The sequence below is a fragment of the Bos grunniens genome, chromosome 2 (genome assembly GCF_055505025.1).
Source record: "Bos grunniens cultivar Pamir isolate PY7600 chromosome 2, Bosgru_T2T1.0, whole genome shotgun sequence".
Taxonomy (NCBI): Eukaryota; Metazoa; Chordata; class Mammalia; order Artiodactyla; family Bovidae; genus Bos; species Bos grunniens.
In genome coordinates, this window is record NC_141166.1 from 112,397,710 (window position 1) to 112,416,478 (window position 18,769).

The following is an 18,769-nucleotide window of genomic DNA, read 5'->3' on the forward strand; positions in this document are numbered from 1 at the left end:
CTTGACTACTATGGGATTTATTGTATATAGTTGAGTTTTTTTCACTTGTTAATCAGTGGTTGTGAAAATAACAGTTCACTGAAAAATTAGAAAAAAATTGTTAGACATTTTTATCATGGTTCCATTAAATTGGTCCCTGAATACCTTTAAAGACAGCTGATTTATAGTTGAAACTATTTTGATCTGTGATCAGTTAACAAGGATAAGCTTTGACTACTTTTGAAATATTTAAATTTTATAAGGACATCAGTTGGCATAGTATTTAAATAAATGCAAATTTTAAAGGCACTCAATTTAGGCTATCAGGTTACCATAGTTACACCTTTCCATGTTATTTTGTGTATCTCGTGTAAATAGATCTGTGAGTCACTGCTAATTATTTGTTTTTTTGTTTGTTCTGTTGGTAATTCTGTGTTTAGCTGAATTTAATACAGTTCACACAGCTTGCTTTGGTTTATGTATATTTTAGTGTTTGTGATTGACAGTGATTGAGCATTTCTTATGGAGTGCTTGCCTTTTTTGTCATAAATGATGTATGTTGGTAGTGCTTGAAATGTAAATAAGTTCTTCTTGTATTACTGTTTAATAAACAGGAATTTTTATGCAAAGAAGACTTTTTAGTACATTTAAACAGTAAGGTTTGGTGAGCTCTAGAATATTTCTATTAAATAGTCTCACACCAAAAAAAATATGTTTAAGCTCTTACAGACTTCGAGGTACTAGGGTTACCAAGGACAACGTAACAGTTTATGGATAAGCAAAACATTGACTAAACATCATTTAGTAACAGAATAAAAATAGCAACATTCTGATATCTCAAAATTATTTGTGATAGGCAACTTTACAGAAAATGTCTTCATAACTGAGTAGAATATTTCTAGAACACAATTTCTTTCAATCCACCCCTTGCACAAATATAAAGCCTATTCAATATACTAACGTGTTTGGAAGGATATGATTCTTGAAAAAGCTAGAATCTTTTATGCTTCTAAATGGAAGAAAATATTTTCCTCAGACTTTACTATCAGCTTTCTAGCAAGGCCCCACCAAGAACTCTCAGAAAAACATCAAAATTAGGAAAACTAGGCTGTGCATAATTCATCCTCCTGAGTTTAAGCGTTCTCTCAATATGCTGCAATCAGATGCTGTCCGGTTTGTATTTATACACCTGCAGTCTCATTTGATGGTCAGATTATTCCTGTGATAAAGGCAGGAGAGGACCTGTGCTTCGAGTAGAGTGGTTTTAAGTGGCAGTTCTGGAACCCAACCTAGGATCTCATGACTGTTTTGTGAGTCGCTCACTTTATGGTTATCCAAAACACATTCCAGCATTCAGTCTGATTAGTTCATTATAGAGTGGCCTTCTCCACAGCCGGGGAACCAGTGATCATAATGACCTTTTCTGTGCGTATCCTGTGCCACTCCACACCTTGTGTCATGCAGTTGTCAAAGCAACCCTGTGAGGAAGGTGTTACTATTCCTGTTAACATCTGAGCAAACTAAGGCTTAGGAGAACTTGCCGAAGTACACCAGCCAATGCTTGGAGAAGAGAAACCAACTTAAACAAGAACTCAAGGAAGTATAGTTAGAAAGGCACACCTTTGGGAGGGAAATCCATGTCGCACTACAAACAAAATGTAAAGTGTTTGAAATTCCACTCTTTCTTTCTTTTTACCTCCAATTGGACTATATTTTATTGAGGCATTTTGGGGGTTGGTATTTTTTTCTTTTGTAACACTCTAATAGAAGTATAGTTCAAAAAATGTTCACATTAGACAATAGCATGCTTCAAATATTGTATCCATCAAATATTTCAGAACTGTGGCTCTATTGAAGACTTTAATCTAAAAATGAGATAACAAGTTTGTCGTTCTATCAAGTGTGAATGACCTCTGTCAGCTAAGGTTTTTAAGTAATATTATATTTTCAAATATGAGAGGCAGTCTGCTTTATACAGATAAAGAGAACACATTTGGGTAGTGGTGATGGTTTTCATTTTTAATCCTTTTGTACAGAAAATAATGATTTTATAGCTGAGCATCTATATCTGAAAAAGAAAAAAAATGAGACAGTTTGTAAGCAGTCTTTTAAACCTGTTGTATTTTAATACATTGTACTTTTTGCATTAATTTTGAAAGCAATGGAGTGGTTATTTAGTCATATGGTCAACTAAAGCTACCCAGTTGAATTGTATATAAAGTTATTTGTGGCAACATAACTATGTAACTTCAAAAAGCTGCCTTCAGATAATTTGGAACCTTTTCCTTTGCTAAAAAGGTGACTGTGTATTTTCTCTCTCTCTTTTTTTTTTTTGTGTGTGTGTGAAAAGGCCTTCTTGATGAGTGATCTTGGCTTCTATTGTCTTGAATCTGTGCAGTCTCAACTTCAGAAGGCTGGAAATATTGTTTTCCTAGAGTTTAGCTTTCTCATTTTCAGTTGTGATTATTGACCTACCTACCTACCTACCGCTTCTATTGCCTGGTTAGAGGGCAGAGACAAAGCTCCCATAATTGTCAAAATACCACTGCAGTATTTATATTCAAATGGTTTCTTTTTATTTCATGCCTTTCACTTGTAGTTGTACATTGAAAACATTCTCAGGAAAATATTAAGATGTAGTTTTATGGGGTTTTGGGCGGGGGAGTGCTATGTGCTCAGTCACTCAGTCGTGTCCAACTCTGTGACCCCATGGACTGTAGCCTACCGGGTTCTTCTGTCCATGGGGACTCTCCAGGCAAGAATACTGAAGTGGATTGCCATGCCCTCCTCCAGGGGATCTTTCCAACCCAGGGTTCAAACCCAGGTCTCCTGCATTGCAGGCAGATTCTTTACTGTCTGCACCACCAGGGAAGCTAATGATACTGAAGTTTGGGTGAAAGCTCTGAACTATTTTATATCAGTTGCTTGCATAAATAACTCTAAAGGGCTCATAGAAAGAAAGAAAGGAAAAGAGGAAAAGAAATACATCCAACAATATATCATGTTGCATGTAGAATTCAGTTGACCTTGTTGTGGGAGAGTAAAATTGCACTTTTCAATGCTTTAATACAATTGAAAATACTCATACTAAAGCTGTACCTTTGATCATAAATTATAAGTTCCAATGTCTTCTGTTACTTGATATTTTTAACCAAATAGCTAGTATTTTGAGCAGTATTTTACATGACAGTAGTATTTAAGAACAGTCTTTTTTAAAGAATTAAAGAACTTTCTTAGTATGTGAATTCTTAAGCTGATTATATTTTTATATAGACTTTCTCTAAAATTGAATTCCATTTGTCATTTCTGTGAAATTGCTGTTTCTAATGCTTTCTTGTGTTCTCTAATACAATTTTTTTCTATTTTTTCCTCTGCTTTAACCCAAGTATGTGAGGTAACAGAAATTTTTTTTTTTTTTGAGAGATGTTGGAAAGTTGAAGTTTGCCAGATGTTCTGTGCTAACCTAGAAGTGTGCATTTTCTGGGTATCAGGACTGTGTGAAATTCTTTCCTGTTACTTTGACAGAATGAATGTTTGCTTTTGGGTCATTTTGGTGTCGTACTTCTACTCTGATCAGAGCTTGTCTTTTATTCTGTATTTAAATGATATCACGGCATGCAGAAAATCTGGCAAAGAAAATGATATTTTGATGACATTTTTCACAGGGCTCAACTAGAATGAATTATTACATTTTAACCACAGCCCTAATAAACAGCTCCTTTATTTCCCGTGAAAGGATACAATATTTCTTTGTCCAAGAAGTTGCCTGAGTATATGTATTGTTGAAGTGTTAAAAAGCTGCTTTTCTCTAAACTTTAGCTGAGACACAATGGGATTTTCTAAGCATATACCATTTCAGTGTGACTCAATATTTTATGATTATAAAAATGAATTTAAATTCAAATTTTGAACTGAACATTTTTCACCTTAAATGGAGAAATTTCATATAATAGCCTTGGTTCCTTTTACAGATTAATCATTTCTATGTAACTTCCACTTATCCACTTAAATGAGCTGCTTTTAGTTTTAGATTTTGTGTTTTACTATAATCTTTGACATTCTTCCCCAGGCTGGAGTTGGGCCAGCCTAAAGGAACTTTTTTCTAGTTTCACAAATATGACTCTACTTAATTAAATAGGTATACTTATTGATCTGTGTTTCCAGAATAGGTTGGGTTGTTTTTGTGGCCCAAAAAGAGAGGAATGCTTTTTGTTTAAATAACAGATCCTTAGTTGCTGGTGGTGTAAACTAATGAATAATCACATATTATCCAGTTCACTCTTGTCGAGAAACAAAATGAAACATTTTTCCTCAACCCATTTCTGAACTTGTCATTGACGATATACTCTATCAGTTAGTACTGATACATTTTTTAAAAGGAAAAGGGATGTAGCACAAAGCCAACTTCCTGATGGAGCCGCCGGGAAGGTCATGTTTTGCCTTGACCCCGGCATCTTTCCTGAATGTTTTTATTATTGGTGGAGGGTGCCCCCAGGCGCTGCCCATTCCTCTTCCCAGAAGTGTTCTGTGGCTGACTTTCCAGCTCATCTTCTCTAGAACCAGGATTCCCAGGCTTTGGTTTGGGGGCTTGATGATGAGTTCTGACATCCATAGCCTCGTATGTGCGATGAGGACTACTATCTCACCTTCATTTGACTATTTAGTTGTTTTTTTATTACTGTTATATTTATTTATTTATAGCTGCTCTGAGTCTTCATGGCTGCGCAGGCTTTTCTCTAGTTGTGGCCAGCGGGGGCTACTCTTCATTGCAGTGTGTGGGCTTCTGATTGCAGTCAGCCCTCTTGTTGTGCAGTTTGGGCTCTAGGGCGTGAGGGCTTCAGTGGTTGCAGCACGTGGGCTCAGGAGTTGTGGCTCCCGGGCTCTAGAGCACAGACTCAGTAGTTGTGGTACATGGGCTTAGTTGCTCCCCGGCATGTGGGATCTTCCTGGATCAGGGATCGAACCTATGTCTCCTGCATAGACAGGCAGGTTCTTTATCACTGAGCCACCAGGGAAGCCCTGGCTAGTTAGTTTTATTTGTTGTAGTGGCTCAATTCTATTTTAATATGAGAATGATAAAGTCTCATAAAATTTGCAAACTTAGACCTTTAAGCAACTAGGACAAATTTTTATGTTTTAGCATAAAAGTGACTTGTGACTTTTTCCATCACTTAAAATACTTTGCATATTTCTTTTATTTCTGTGGAATCTTTGTTGCTGTTTTAGCAGTCTTAGCTATAAGTAACTTCAAGGACAACACTGTCGGATGTCAAGTAGAACCTTTATTTCAGACAATTATTTATGCCAGTGTACTCTAGACTGTGTGCTTTATTTTGAGCATTAAAAAAAGTGATCTGTTTTCCAGTACCTGCATAACAATTGGCCTGCATCCTCTTGAGAAATGTTGTTTAATAAACACTGGAGCTTTATCATCCAGAGGCTATTGCCAAATGCTGTTAATTAAGCAAAAAAAAAAAAGGTTTTTTTTACAGGTTTGTGAAACAGATCCACTCTTCTCCTTGTAATGGCATCTTGGGTTGAAATCCAGGAAGTAATGGTGTATGGTGTCCATATCCATGATTTCCTGAGTTGAAGAAAAAGTGTGGAACGCATCTGGGGAAAAGGAGGCTCTTTACCAGCTTGTTTCCTGTAAGCTCAATTGGAAGACCTTGTCTGTGCAAATAGATTTCAAAATAGAGCCTGCCCTTTGACTGTCTCCATAATTACATGGCTTGCTCTGTATTTTATTTGGCAGCCAGAGCAGTTAACCCCTGGAAGGAAGGGGCTGATGGTATGGCCAGCTTAGCTCTCCAGACATGTCCATGGGAATGAATAAAGCACTGTTTGGAGAAGCCCATGGCTAAAAACACACCAGAACTCAACTGAAACTTTCAAAAAACAAGTTTAATAATGTTCGCTATGATTGGGTTAAAACCATACTTTATCCTTATTGTGTAGATTGTAGAGCGGTATTAATTGTTTAAAAAAAAATTATGAGTTGGGGGGAGTTCCTTGTTGCTTTGATGTAATCAACATCTGTCAACAGAATGAATTTGCTTTTGTTTAGTTCCAAGGGCCCTTGTCCTTTAGCTTTGCCCAATCAGTATCTGCTTCAGCCTGGGGCATTCCCCTAGCTGTTTGGATTCCCGCTCCCCCCTCCACCCCACCACCAGCTTCTTCTTCTTCAACAGATGCACAGGTTATTTCTTGTGAAATGTGAGCTTCTCTCCTCCGTAGTCTCCTTGAAATGGGAAGAAACTTTCAATCTTTCTCATTTACTTTTGAAACATGTACCTCTTAGTACTGGATTATAAAAATCAATGGGAGCTACAGCGAGTGAGACACACTATTTAATTTTCCTTTCACGACTTTTGTGCAAGTTATCAAACCTATCAAGCAGACAGTGTTTTAGGTCAGGAAATATGCATGGCTGCGTTCCCCGTGCTATGAGAGCCTGCGCTTCTTCCCTGGGTAATTGGTTGGCGTTCATGAAGTGCGATCTTTCTGTGGTTCTAAATCAGCACCTTGAAAATGTATTTCTGTGGGACATTTTCTCCTGAGCCTACTGTAGTAACCAATATTTCTAAACAGTTCAAAATAGATTGCTGTCACAAAGTTGCTTTTTTTTTAACATTAATATATTATTTTAGGAAATAATTTGATTTAAAATTAAAATCCTCAATGAGTGTAAGAGCCATATTTGAAAATGAATTAGTGAAACATTGTTGTTTTCTCTCTTAGTAATCATAAATCATTTAAATCTGGCAGGCATTCCTCCCTCCATCCAAAATAATTGCCTCCATTTGTAAAATCAATTAGATGTTGATACGCTATAAATAATAGTTTTGTTACTAGACTTTGGCATTTGCTCATCATTATGAACAAATACATTCAGCAAGACATTTTACAGGGTGTCTTTTAAATTGCATATTATCTCTGGTTGACATTGTTGGCTAATGTAAAGTTACACAGGCCACTTTATTGTGTTGTTTTCTGCCCAGATACTTGAAGCCTCTGAAACATCCCATAACTTCGAATTGATGGCACTGTGCAGGGTAAAAGTGCTGCCCTGGAAACGTACAATGAAACAGAGGTATTGGTAGCCCACACTTGAGAACAAACGTACTTTGTTCAGTTTTACAACCGCTTACGATACTAAGCATTTTAAATGTCTCTTTGAAAGTTCATTCAGAACGCTCCCTTAAAAATACTTGTTGACCAAAAGAAAACTTGCATTTCCAAGGGTAAAATCGGTTTAATTAAGGGTCATTAGTAGAGGTGCACATAAAAACCCAGGGCTCAGTGGGTGAAATGGAAGCATTTCATTATGTGGTATAGAATGCATGCGCAGATAACAATTAAAACGGACCCTGAGTAAGAGGCCAATGAATATAGGGCATGTAGTGCGCAGCAATATTCGTTATTTTGAATGCATTCCTCCCCCATCATACTTGAATTCAGCGGTCTCACCTTTCAGACTTAATTGGTAAAGGGAAATAAAATGCAGCTTTTAGAAATTGATGTTATTACTGAACATGAAAATATTTAAAACCGTAATGTAGATTTACATTGCAAATGCAAATTTAGGATATGAAAAATGTACCTCAGGATCCAAAGGACATACAGCAATTTCAAGAGACATTCAGGCCACACCGTATGCTCCTCTGCAGAGGGAAAGAAGCAATTGCCTGTTGTTTTCAACGTTCAGCTTAAACTAGGAGCTGATAGAGTTTTATGACACTGAAAATATATTCTTATTATTACCTGTGATAACTAAATATTCTAGTATTCATAACAAATAACGTATAGATTTACTGCCTAAGGAAACTATATAGAGTTTCTGTTCTGTAATTTATAGTGACAACACTCACTATGATCATGTGTTTTAAGATCAAATTAGTCCAAAGCAGCTCCTTGCTGATCAGGGCTCTCTTCTCCTGAGGTTTCTGATGATTTCCTACTAACGTGTCCTAAACTTTAGATTAGTCAATGTGCCCCTTCTTTCCTGAAAATAACTCTTAACAAAAGAGGATTTGCTGTGTGTCTTGGGTGAATGATGGTTCCCAGAAGACCAAGGGGCCAGTCCTGAGGCTGATGGAAACCTACCTGGTGACCCTACCTCTGATGATGGATCTCCATGCATCAAATTGACTGTAACACTGACAGTAGCAAGTTGGAAATTAGATATAGTTATAAAAAGTTCTTCTTATAACTGTATCTGTTCTTCTTGTATTGTATTGTTCTTACAATATTGTATTATTCTTGTATTGTTCTTCTTATAACTGTATTAGCCGTTCTTCTATTTAATTATCTTTTAAAATTGACATATAGCTGATGTGTCTCATATGTATTCATTTTGGATGTACGAAGCAGTGCTTTTACAAAGAAAGGAAATATATAGGAAATTGAACAAACCTTTTCTAGAATAATCTCTAATAGATAATGTAGTTTGTGACCCTGAATGTAATTGGGATAGGAGCATTTTAATTTTGCTCACTGTGCATTTAGAAAATTTGCTAATTGCTGTTTCTTTTTAAAAATTATTTATTTATGGCTGTGCTGTATCTTTGTTGCTGTGCGGGCTTTTCTCTAGATGTGGCGAGTGGGGGTTACTCTCTAGTGGTGGCGCCAGGGCTTTTCATCATGGTGGCTTCCCCTGCTGCAGAGCACAGGCACTAGGGCAAGCAGGCTTCAGTAGTCATGCCCCATGGGCTTTGTTGCTCCCCGGCATGTGGGATCTTCCCGGATCAGGGATTGAACCTGTGTCTCCTGCATTGGCAGGTGGATTCTTTACCGCTGAGTCACCAGGGAAGCCCAGTTGCTATTTATTAATTACACTATGATAAGCAAAGTTAGGGATCTCCCCCCCCCATTTTTATGCCACATTAATTGGAGAGCCATTATCTTCTAAAGGCACATATTGATGTAAGACCATTTCTTCATTTCACCTGTAAAAACACTAAATTGGTATTTTTTCTGGTTTGTAATGAATAGTTAGTGGAATAAACACAGTATGGTACCTTATTATCCTGTTACTTTGTGACAACATTTATAGGGTATCTTTTATCAGATTGAAAGAAAAGGTTTTGCTTCCAATAAAAAATATCTTATGAAAGTAGAGTTGCTGAGTACTTTGCAAAACCATAATTGTCAACAGACTGGATATGTTCAGGCTATGTTCCCAGTGTTTAAGTCCTTTGTGTATGTGTGAGGGGGGTGCCTGCCTCTTTTTTGGCAGCGAGCTCATTATTTAGCAGAACAGGTATGTTGGCAACGCTGTTCATTTTAGAAATGAATATCTCAAAAGCCTCATTCAGATATCCTAGTAGAGGCCTGATGACTTCATGCCTTGAGTTTAAGGACATAGGAAAGATTCCCCCTGTAATGACTGTCTACTTGATAATACTGATGAAGGTGCTTTCTCTTTAATGTTATCAGCTGCATTGAAAAAAACCTTCATGAATCATACAATTGATCAGATTCCATATCATCCCATGGCCGGGATTGTAGCATGACAGAAGTCAGAAGCCACCAAATGAAGGCACGACTGTCAGAGCTGAAAGAGACCGCAAGGATTATGAAGCTCAGCTCCCTCCCTTTAATGTCTTCTGCTCATGCGTGCTCAGTGCTCAGTCATGTTCACCTTTTTGCGACCGCATGGACTGTAACCCACCAGGCTCCTCTATCCATGGGATTTCCCAAGCGAGAGTACTGGAGTGGGTTGCCATTTCTTTCTCCAGGGGATCTTGTCCACCTAGAGATCAAACTGCATCCCTGACGTCTCCTGCATTGGCAGGCGATTCTTAACCGATGAGCTATCCGGAAAGCTCGAGTCTTCTGTAGCGGTGGGTAGTGTCTGTGAAGTGCTCAGCACGGAGCTTGGCACAAGTAAGCTCTCAGCCAGTGTCCACTATAGTTACTGCTCAGGGTCACACACTTAGTTCCTGGCAGGTCCAGGAACAGGATCTCTAGCTCCAGTGCTGTGTCACTTGGGCCGATTTTTCATCAAGAATATCACCGTCTGATATAATTGAATGTATTTGTTGGCTTGCGTCTTGCCTGTGTCTCACCACGGAATGTGAGCACCCAGAGAGGGACTTTGTCACTTCGTTTACCTCATGTCTAAAGCAGGACATATAGGAGGAGTTCGGTAGTGAAAGTCACTTAGTAGTGTCTGACCCTTTGCGACCCCCATGGACTATACAGTCCATGGTATTCTCCAGGCCAGAATACTGGAGTGGGAAGCCGTTCCCTTCTCCAGGGAAGCCAGCCCAGGGATGGAAGCCAGGTCTCCCACACTATAGGCAGATTCTTTACCAGCTGAACCACCAGGGAAGCCCAGGAGGAGCTCAATAAGTAATTGTCAAATAAAATAATAAACACATTTTGAGGCCTAAGGTAAACATGTTGAGTGTTGAGAGGGGAAAGGAAGAGACATAAACATTTATGGAGCACCTCCTTGTTTTTTTGGCCACACTGTATGGCTTGTGGGATTTCAGTTCCCCCACCAGGGGTTGAACCCAGGCCACAGCAGTGAAAGCCTAGAATCCTAACTACTAGATCACCAGGGAATTCCCCCATAGAGCGCCTACTTTTTAAAGATGGTTTGAGGATAATGTTATTTCTGCCAATTCTCACAACAGCCTTGTGGTGAGGAAAGCACTACTGTTCCCATTTAGTGGTAAAGAAAGTGGGGCTCAGAAGTTTTGGTGACTCAAGATCTGTCTGACTTCAAAGCTTGTATTATTCTCACTACTGCAATGCCTCCCGGTTAGATCAATTCCAAGACTTTTCATGAAAAATACATTCTTTCTGAATGTTGGCTGGTCTCATGATGTTTATTTTTTTCATGATTAAAAAAAATTTCCTTGAAATTGAATCCCTGAAAAAACATACTTTCTAGCCAAGCATGCCAGCTACTAGAACCTGTACACACTGTTGAAAGGCAGCTTGGAGCAGCAGAGCCAGCCCTGGATTGGGACTTCCAGGACTCTAGCTGGGGCTGCCAGAGGTGTGTCTTGGTTCCTCAACCATGAAGTAGTGACATCAACAGCTGTCCCCTCCCCAACAGCATTGGCAAGACTCAATGTGTGTGGAGCACCCAGCACTCTGCTTAATTACAGAAACTGGCTATGAAGTGTTCACCACTACCACTGTTACTATTTTTATTAGTCTTACCATCATTAATAGTCATCATAATACATGCTTTTCTCATAAGGGAAACATTTGGGAGCTTAACTTTGGTCCTACCTAGGGATGCAGTTAGGGAACCCAGAATCATGGATTGATTACACCTGAGCCTTTCCTTGGTGATAGCTGGGATCCAGATTTTCCATTCTGTATCCACAGACTAAAGAGCCTCGTGATGAAAGTGAAAGAAGAGAGTAAAAAAAATGGCTTAAAGCTCAGCATTCAAAAAACAAAGATCATGGCATCTGGTCCCATCACTTCATGGCAAATAGATGGGGAAACAATGGAAACAGTGACAGACTTTGTTTTCTTGGGCTCCAGAATCACTGCAGATGGCGACTGCAGCCATGAAATTAAGATGCTTGCTCCTTGGAAGAAAAGCTATGACCAACCTAGACAGCATATTAAAAAGCAGAGACATTACTTTGCTGGCAAAGATCAGTATAGTCAAACTATGGTTTTTTCAGTAGTCATGTATGGATGTGAGAGTTGGACCATAAAGAAGGCTAAGTACTGAAGAACTAATGCATTTGAACTGTGGTGTTGGCGAAGACTCTTGAGAGTCCCTTGGACTGTAAGGAAATCCAACCAGTCAATCCTAAAGGAAATCAGCCCTGAATATTCATTAGAAGGACTGATGCTGAAGCTGAAGCTGCAATACTTTGGCCACCTGATGGGAAGAGCTGACTCACTGGAAAAGACCCTGATGCTGGGAAAGACTGAAGGCAGCAGGAGAAGGGGATGACAGAGGATGAGATGGTTGGATGGCATCACTGACTCAATGCACATGAGTTTGAGTAAGTTCTGGGAGATGGTGAAGGACAGGGAAGCCTGGCATACTGCAGTCCATGGGGTCGCAAAATTCGGACATGACTGAGCAATTGAACGACAACAACAATTCACAGACTGTCCAGCCAGACCTCTGTCAGTCACCTCCCTGCAGCAAGTATCTGGTCAGCAAAGGGAGTTTGGCTTGAGAAAGACGATGGATTAGGCCAACCCATCACCACTTTTTGAAAAAAAAAAAGTAGTAACTTTTAATAGTTTTCGGATGACTTTTACATTTTCAGAGTGTTTCCTTGTGTGTTGTTAGCTCATGTTTCTTATGCGTGGAAGAGGATTATACTTTATGAAGGCAAACTGACCTGTGTCCCCTCAGCTTTGCACTCAGGGGGGAGTTATTTACCTTTGTGTACCTCCACATCTTCGACTATAGAGCGCAGTGATAACAGATCACAACTTGCATGGTTCTCATGAAGGTCAATGAGCTAACATATGTAAAGGGCCTAGTGCAGTAATTGATACATAATAAGTTCTCAGTGAAAAAGCTATGACAAACCTAGACGGCGTATTAAAAAGCAGACATCACTTTGCTCTCAAAGGTCTGTCTAGTCAAAGCTATGGTTTTTCCAGTAGTCATGAATGGATATAAGAGTTGGACCATAAAGAAAGCTGAGCACTGAAGAATTGATGCTTTTGAACTGTGGTGTTGGAGAAGACTCTTGAGAGTCCCTTGAACAGCAAAGAGATCAAACCAGTCCATCCTAAAAGGAAATCAACCCTGAATATTCTTTGGAAGGACTGATAGTGAAGCTGAAGCTCCAATACTTTGGCCACCTGATGTGAAGAGCATTGGAGGGGACCCCAATGCTGGGAATGATTGAGGGCAGAAGGATATGAGGGTGGCAGAGGGTGAGATGGTTGAATGGCATCGCTGACTCGATGGATATGAATTTGAGCAAATTCTGGGAATAGGGAAGGACAGGGAAGCCTGGCATGCTTGGTTCATGGGGTCGCAAACAGTCATCTCAGACACCACTTAGCAGCTGAAGAACCACCATTAAGTTCTCAGTACTGGAAGCTATAGTGAAGCCCATAGTTTCTTTCTCATTTTGCTTTTTCAGTATTCTTGAAGGAACTACTGTTTTTTGAGCATCTACTAAATGTAAGGCACTTTCACATACTTTATTCCAATTAATTCTCACTTGAGACTGAAAACAAGATTCTTGCTCAGGCCCACACAGTTGAGAAGTAGTAGAGCTGAGACAAAAGTCCAGGCTTCTGATTTCTAGCTATCTGCTTTTACTAGGAAACTGCCCTGCCCCCTCTTAGACCAGTTCACACCCCTGGGGATGGTGGTGGTGTCTTTAGGGAAATACTGTACTTTACAAACTTTAGGGAATATGTATCTGCCTCTGTCAAACAAAGGTGATATTCCTGGCAGTATTTTGGCTGGTATTTGGAATTGTTCAAAATATTGTTTAAAATACAATACCTGAAACAGCTCTGGAAGTTTTATTCAACAATATTATATTCAGCTTTCTGGAAGAACATAATTGAGTGAAACTTAGGACACGGACAGGCTTCCCTGGTGGCTCAGACGGTAAAGAATCTTCCTGCAATACTGGAGACCTGGGTTCAATCCCTGGGTGGGGAAGATCCCCTAGAGAAGGAAATGGCTACCCATTCCAGTAATCTTCTCTAGAGAACTCCAAGGACAGAGCAGCCTGGTGGGCTGCAGTTCAAGGGGTCACAAAAGAGTGAGACATCACTGAGTGACTAACTTTCTACTATGAAACTGAATCAGTGACCACTGGAGTCTGTTTGCATCTGTGCCTTTTTTCCAGTTCACTTAGAGATCTTGAGTTTGGGGGCCAATACTTACCTGTAATTTGTGTTTCCATTAGTCTAGGCCAGTAATTCTGAAACTTTAGTATGCATGAGAATCACCCTGGGTGAGGGTTTGTTAAACACAGATTGCTGAATTCATCCCACAATTTAGGTCAGTAAATTGAGGAGGGGCCCAAGAATTTGTATCTTTTCCCCATGTGATACTCAGATGCTGGTCTGGGTATCACATTTTGAGAACCAGTTCTCTAGATCAGGAGTTTGACAAACTTCTTTTCTAAGGGGCAGGTAGTAAATATGTTAGGCTTTGTGAACCACATGTTCTCTGTCACAGCTATTCAACTCTGCTACTGTTGTGCAAAAGCAGTCATGACTAATTATAAGTGAATGAGTACAACTATGTTCCAGTAAATCTTTATTTATGGATTTATGGGCACTGAAGTTTGAATTTTGCATAATTTCATGTTATAAAATGGGATTTTTCTTATGATTTTTTTTCAACCATTCATAAACATAAAAATCATTTTCAAGTTGTTGGCTCTATGAAAACAGGAAGCAGGCTGGATTTGCCCTTTGGATTGTAGTTTGCCAGCCCCTGACATGCAATTATGGCATGTAAGGGAGATTTAAACTACTGTTTTAATTATAAAAATAATGCAAGTGAATGTTCCTAAAAGTCTATTGGTTTAGAGAAAATAGAATGGATCAGGAAGTCTTCCTTCCCACCCCAGCCCCAATCAGATGCCCCAGAATCTGATGAATATCAATCTTCAGAAATTTTACAGGCATATACAAACTTATATAAATGCATAAGCTCTTTTTACCTTAATGAGTTTTTCATACATACTGCTCAGCATTTCCTAGGAATATATTGTGACCTCTTCCCATATCAATATGCAGAGATGATTTAGCTTTTTCTCTTTAATATCTCTCTACTTCTCTGTCTTCTGTTGTGTAGATTTACCATAGTATATTTAACCAGTCCCCTACGGATGGACATTTGGATTATCACTCATTTTTATCTACCACAAACAGTGCTGCAGTTCATCGTCACACTTCCATCACTACATATGGTAGAGTCCTAGGAGATGAGCCGACGAGTCAAAGGATATGTGCATTGAAAATTTTGATAGATATTTCTAAATTCCTATTGTGGGTACTTTTGGAGCCTACATTCATGTGTTTTCAGGGTTGCACCCTACATTTTTACTATTTAGTCTTTATCTGACTTGAGCATTCATTACAGTGAATTTCAGTATAATGCCTCGCTGCACATGAACTTAACACAGAGTAGTAATCCTATCGAGGGCAAAAACGTGCAGCTGGCAATTTGTCCAGGATTCGTGAAAGGAAAACAACCTTAAAGAATATAAAGCCACCCAAACAGTGCCCTGAATCTAGGGTCATCCTGGCCACGGCTGCGTTTAAGGTACCACAGCACAAATTGCTCTTTTGATAGACCTGGTGTTCAGCAGACATTTCTATATGTTTGTTTCCCACTAGGATAGAGTTTCCCATTGTCAAACATTTAAGTAAACAGAGCATTAGCTAATAAATATGCTGTACTACTATTGTAGTAGAACTCAGAATATCACTGCTTTCCTTTCTGTTTGGAGCTTTTTCGTTTTTGAACCAATAAAGGATTATTATCATGATTTAATGGACAGCGACGCAACAACTGAAAATGTAGCAATAAGTACTTTTTTTTTTTTTTTTTTGCTTAACATACGTCTATTTCTGCTCCCAGGTTGTCATAGGATTTTCTCGTCACCACTCAATCATATCTACTTACACACACAGTCAACCAGTCAACAAAGAAGAAATTTCTTTTTCCGGAGACAAAGAGAGATTTCCCACAGTATAGTTTTGCCGGCTGCAGTTTCTTCAGCTCATCCAGTCCCGAAGGTACTGCATTGCCTATTATCTGTTGCTTTTTCCAGCCAAGATAAAGGTTAACTGCAGAAGCGATGGAGTGTTTTCACACCTTTGATTTCTGAGGCATCTGAATTATAATTTTTAAACTTAGTCTGTGATATAAAACTGTGGTTTGGGAAGTGTTAACATCCTGCAGTTCTATAATATTCACTTTTTAAAATAAGGCACTGAGCTTCTAACTGCTTAGTTCTTTAGAATTTAAATTTCTATCATGAAATTTTCTATATTAAATTTCTACCATGAAGATAAGATTCTATGTATGTAGTTTCTTTAACTTTAAAAAAAATTTTTTTGACAACAGTTGGAATCATTTAAGAAAGATTCCTTGAAACCAATACACTAGGCGTTTTTTTCCTAAAGCTTGCTGTTACATTTTCTGTGTTACTATTAATGCTGTCTTTCAGTTGCCCTTTAGAGTAAATTAAATAAAACATCTTGTCTCAAAGCATTCTTGATTTTTTTCAGAGAGTATAGTTCTGTGAAAGACAATCTATCCATTTTTCCAGATGCAATGTAAAGGAGGTGTGGGGATCAATTAGGAAGAGTGAGAATAGCTGAAAGAAATAAAGATTTGCCACGAAAATCACCTGCTTTCCCTCTTTCTATGACTTTTTTTGCAGGGTAGTAAATCAACATTAAGTATATCATACTCCCTGAAGGTGAGTGGCCCATTTTTGTGACAAGGGCTGACAAGACAGGCCACCAGAGCCCAGAGTATGTTTCTGGTATTTCCTTAGTAGAAAACAAAAAAGAAGTCTCCAGAGAGGTGAATGTATTGTTTTAGAATTTCAGTGACAAGCCAACAGCCCTTCTGCCTGTGGTTGTAACCTGGCCAGATTGCAAAGCCAGGAGGAGGCGGGGCTGTGGAGACGGGAGTGCTTTGTGGGCACTGGTACCGAAGCCAGAGGGAAGATGCTCACTCCACGCTTGGCTGTGGCAGCCCAAGTGCTGATGTTACCTGTGTCAGAAAGGCCCATCTGAACACAGGGATAAGTGAAGGTCCTTAAATCCTGTGTGATGCAGTTCACAAAGCACAGAGCCCTAACCTTAGCCCTTCCAGAGTTGCTGTGATGTTCATTGAATAGTGTTATCTCCCTCAGCTTCCTGTCCCCAAAGTCTGTGTAGCCTTACTGGGTGCTGTTCAACAAAACTTATGTAGCTGTTGCCATAAATAGTTGGTAAAGAGCTGTGCAAAACCTGGGTCTGAAAGGAGCTCTGTGTGTGAGACAGTATTTATTTGCTGAATACCGCCCATGGATTTAAGTTAGTGGGGGAGAAGGTTCTCCAAGGGTGGTCAGAGTTGAACATTTTGAGTTTCAGAGGAGGAAGGAGTTTGTTTTTGACAAATTATGAAAGTGTGCAAAGTATTTTTTATGTACTTGGGGGAAAAGAAAGGAAAAGGCAAAAGAGCTGTTTTGTTTTGTCCTCTAGTTCCTTCTTAGTTTGGGTACAGTTGCAACATGTAGGGGAAGTGTGTATTTGATAGGCATCCATGAACTTGACAGTCTGCCTTTTACATACATTCATTGGGAGAGGGTGTTGTGGGCTACCCTTTGCATAAATTTTATCTTTGTGTCGAGGAGATGAAAGCACTCTTAATTAACCATTTGGCGGTTGGGGAACTGGGTGCTATTTGTCATCAATAGCAATTCTAAGAGGGTTGGAGGAGGAAGAAAAGAAAACTCCTGTTTGTTTTGACCAGAAGTCTCCTTCAGTCCAGTGTGACTCAAAGCACCAGTAAGGTTAACAGACCATCCAGAGGCAGCACTAACAGGCCACGTTAAGTTCAAAAGGGCAGGGGAAGGAACCGGGGGCAGCCTGGAGGGTCTGTTGTGCTGGCTTCGGAGGTCGGTGCTCCGGCAGGAAGGGCAGAGCTCCATGAAGCAGGAGGCTGTGTGCGAAAAAATGATCCCATTGTCGTGCGCTGGGTTCTGATCTTCGTTTTCAATCCTTTTTCCTCAAGCACATAAAGAAGCCAGACTATGTGACGACAGGAATTGTACCCGACTGGGGAGACAGCATAGAAGTTAAGAATGAAGATCAGATTCAAGGGCTTCTCCAGGCTTGTCAGCTGGCCCGACATGTCCTCCTCTTGGCCGGGAAGAGTTTAAAGGTGGCGTCTCATGAAGCCTCGCAAGACTTGCATAAAGGGCAGCAGACCTTCCCCGCTTTTCCTTATTTCCTTTATCTCTTCTTTTGTACACATCTAATTTGTTAAAAATTAAGTAAAACCTTGGGATAGGGGACAGGAATTGTGTATTTTCTGTTTATTCAAAAGATAATTTAAAATCCAAAGTCAATGTTAAGTAGCAGAATTCTGAAGATAGCTTGAGCTCAGTCAGCCTATCCAAGTTGCTCCATGACAGACAGCTTTGACTTCTGCCCTCTTATTCCTGCCTGTAATTTCTGCTTTTATTCCCCACATTATTTCTTGTGCCTGAAGAGTTGCTTTGCCTCTTGCTTTGCCTCATACTTTGGCTCCTATTTTCTTGCATTGGTTCTGCAAAGAAAGATCAGACCAGACACACCAAGCTGTAGGTAATTCAGCAATGTAATTGTATGCAACTATCTTACTATAAGATTTAGGTCTTTCAGAATAATCTGAAACTGAATCTGAATCCTGCTATGTAAGGATCATAAAAGAAAATACCAGCCTATAGTTTCCAAAAGGTGGGCTGCATTTAGGAAATGAGACTCAAATATGAAACACTTGGTGTAACATCTGTGTGATAGACTTGTTATCAATGAACCATAATGTGAATATAAAATAACATAAAGAAAACAGTTGAAGGAATGTTAATTTTCAATAAAAGATCTTGTTTTAGACTTTTACTTATAATATATGAGTTTATGGAGACAGTGTTTATGTGCCCACAAAACTTGATTTTAGTTTTCTTTTAGTTTGGGAGCAATTTGGGTATCTTCTAGTAAGGGAAAAATATTTTTAAAAACACACTGATTTGTTTTGGTATGAAAGAAATCAAGATCAGTGAACCAGAATCTCTACAAAATGTATCAAACTAATTTTTTCAGATGA

At 39.2% G+C, this 18,769-nt stretch overlaps 1 protein-coding gene across 6 annotated transcripts in view; it reads left to right on the forward strand.

The window, feature by feature from the left end:
- The window catches only part of METAP1D (methionyl aminopeptidase type 1D, mitochondrial), a 76,211-nt gene that overhangs the window by 42,870 nt on the left and 14,572 nt on the right, over positions 1-18,769 (forward strand). For 4 of the 6 annotated variants that reach the window (XR_015147727.1, XM_086358240.1, XM_086358251.1 and 1 more), the window contains exons 2-3: positions 15,545-15,702; positions 17,696-17,845. Coding sequence is in view for 2 of the 6 variants with exons in the window: in XM_086358240.1 (XP_086214366.1) it covers positions 15,545-15,702; positions 17,696-17,845 (308 nt within the window). In the remaining 4 variants the exon portion in view is untranslated. Of the gene's footprint in view, positions 1-6,980; positions 7,073-15,544; positions 15,703-16,357; positions 16,392-17,695; positions 17,846-18,769 lie in introns of those variants that run through there. The other 2 variants (XM_086358267.1, XM_086358284.1) reach the window with 2 other exon arrangements.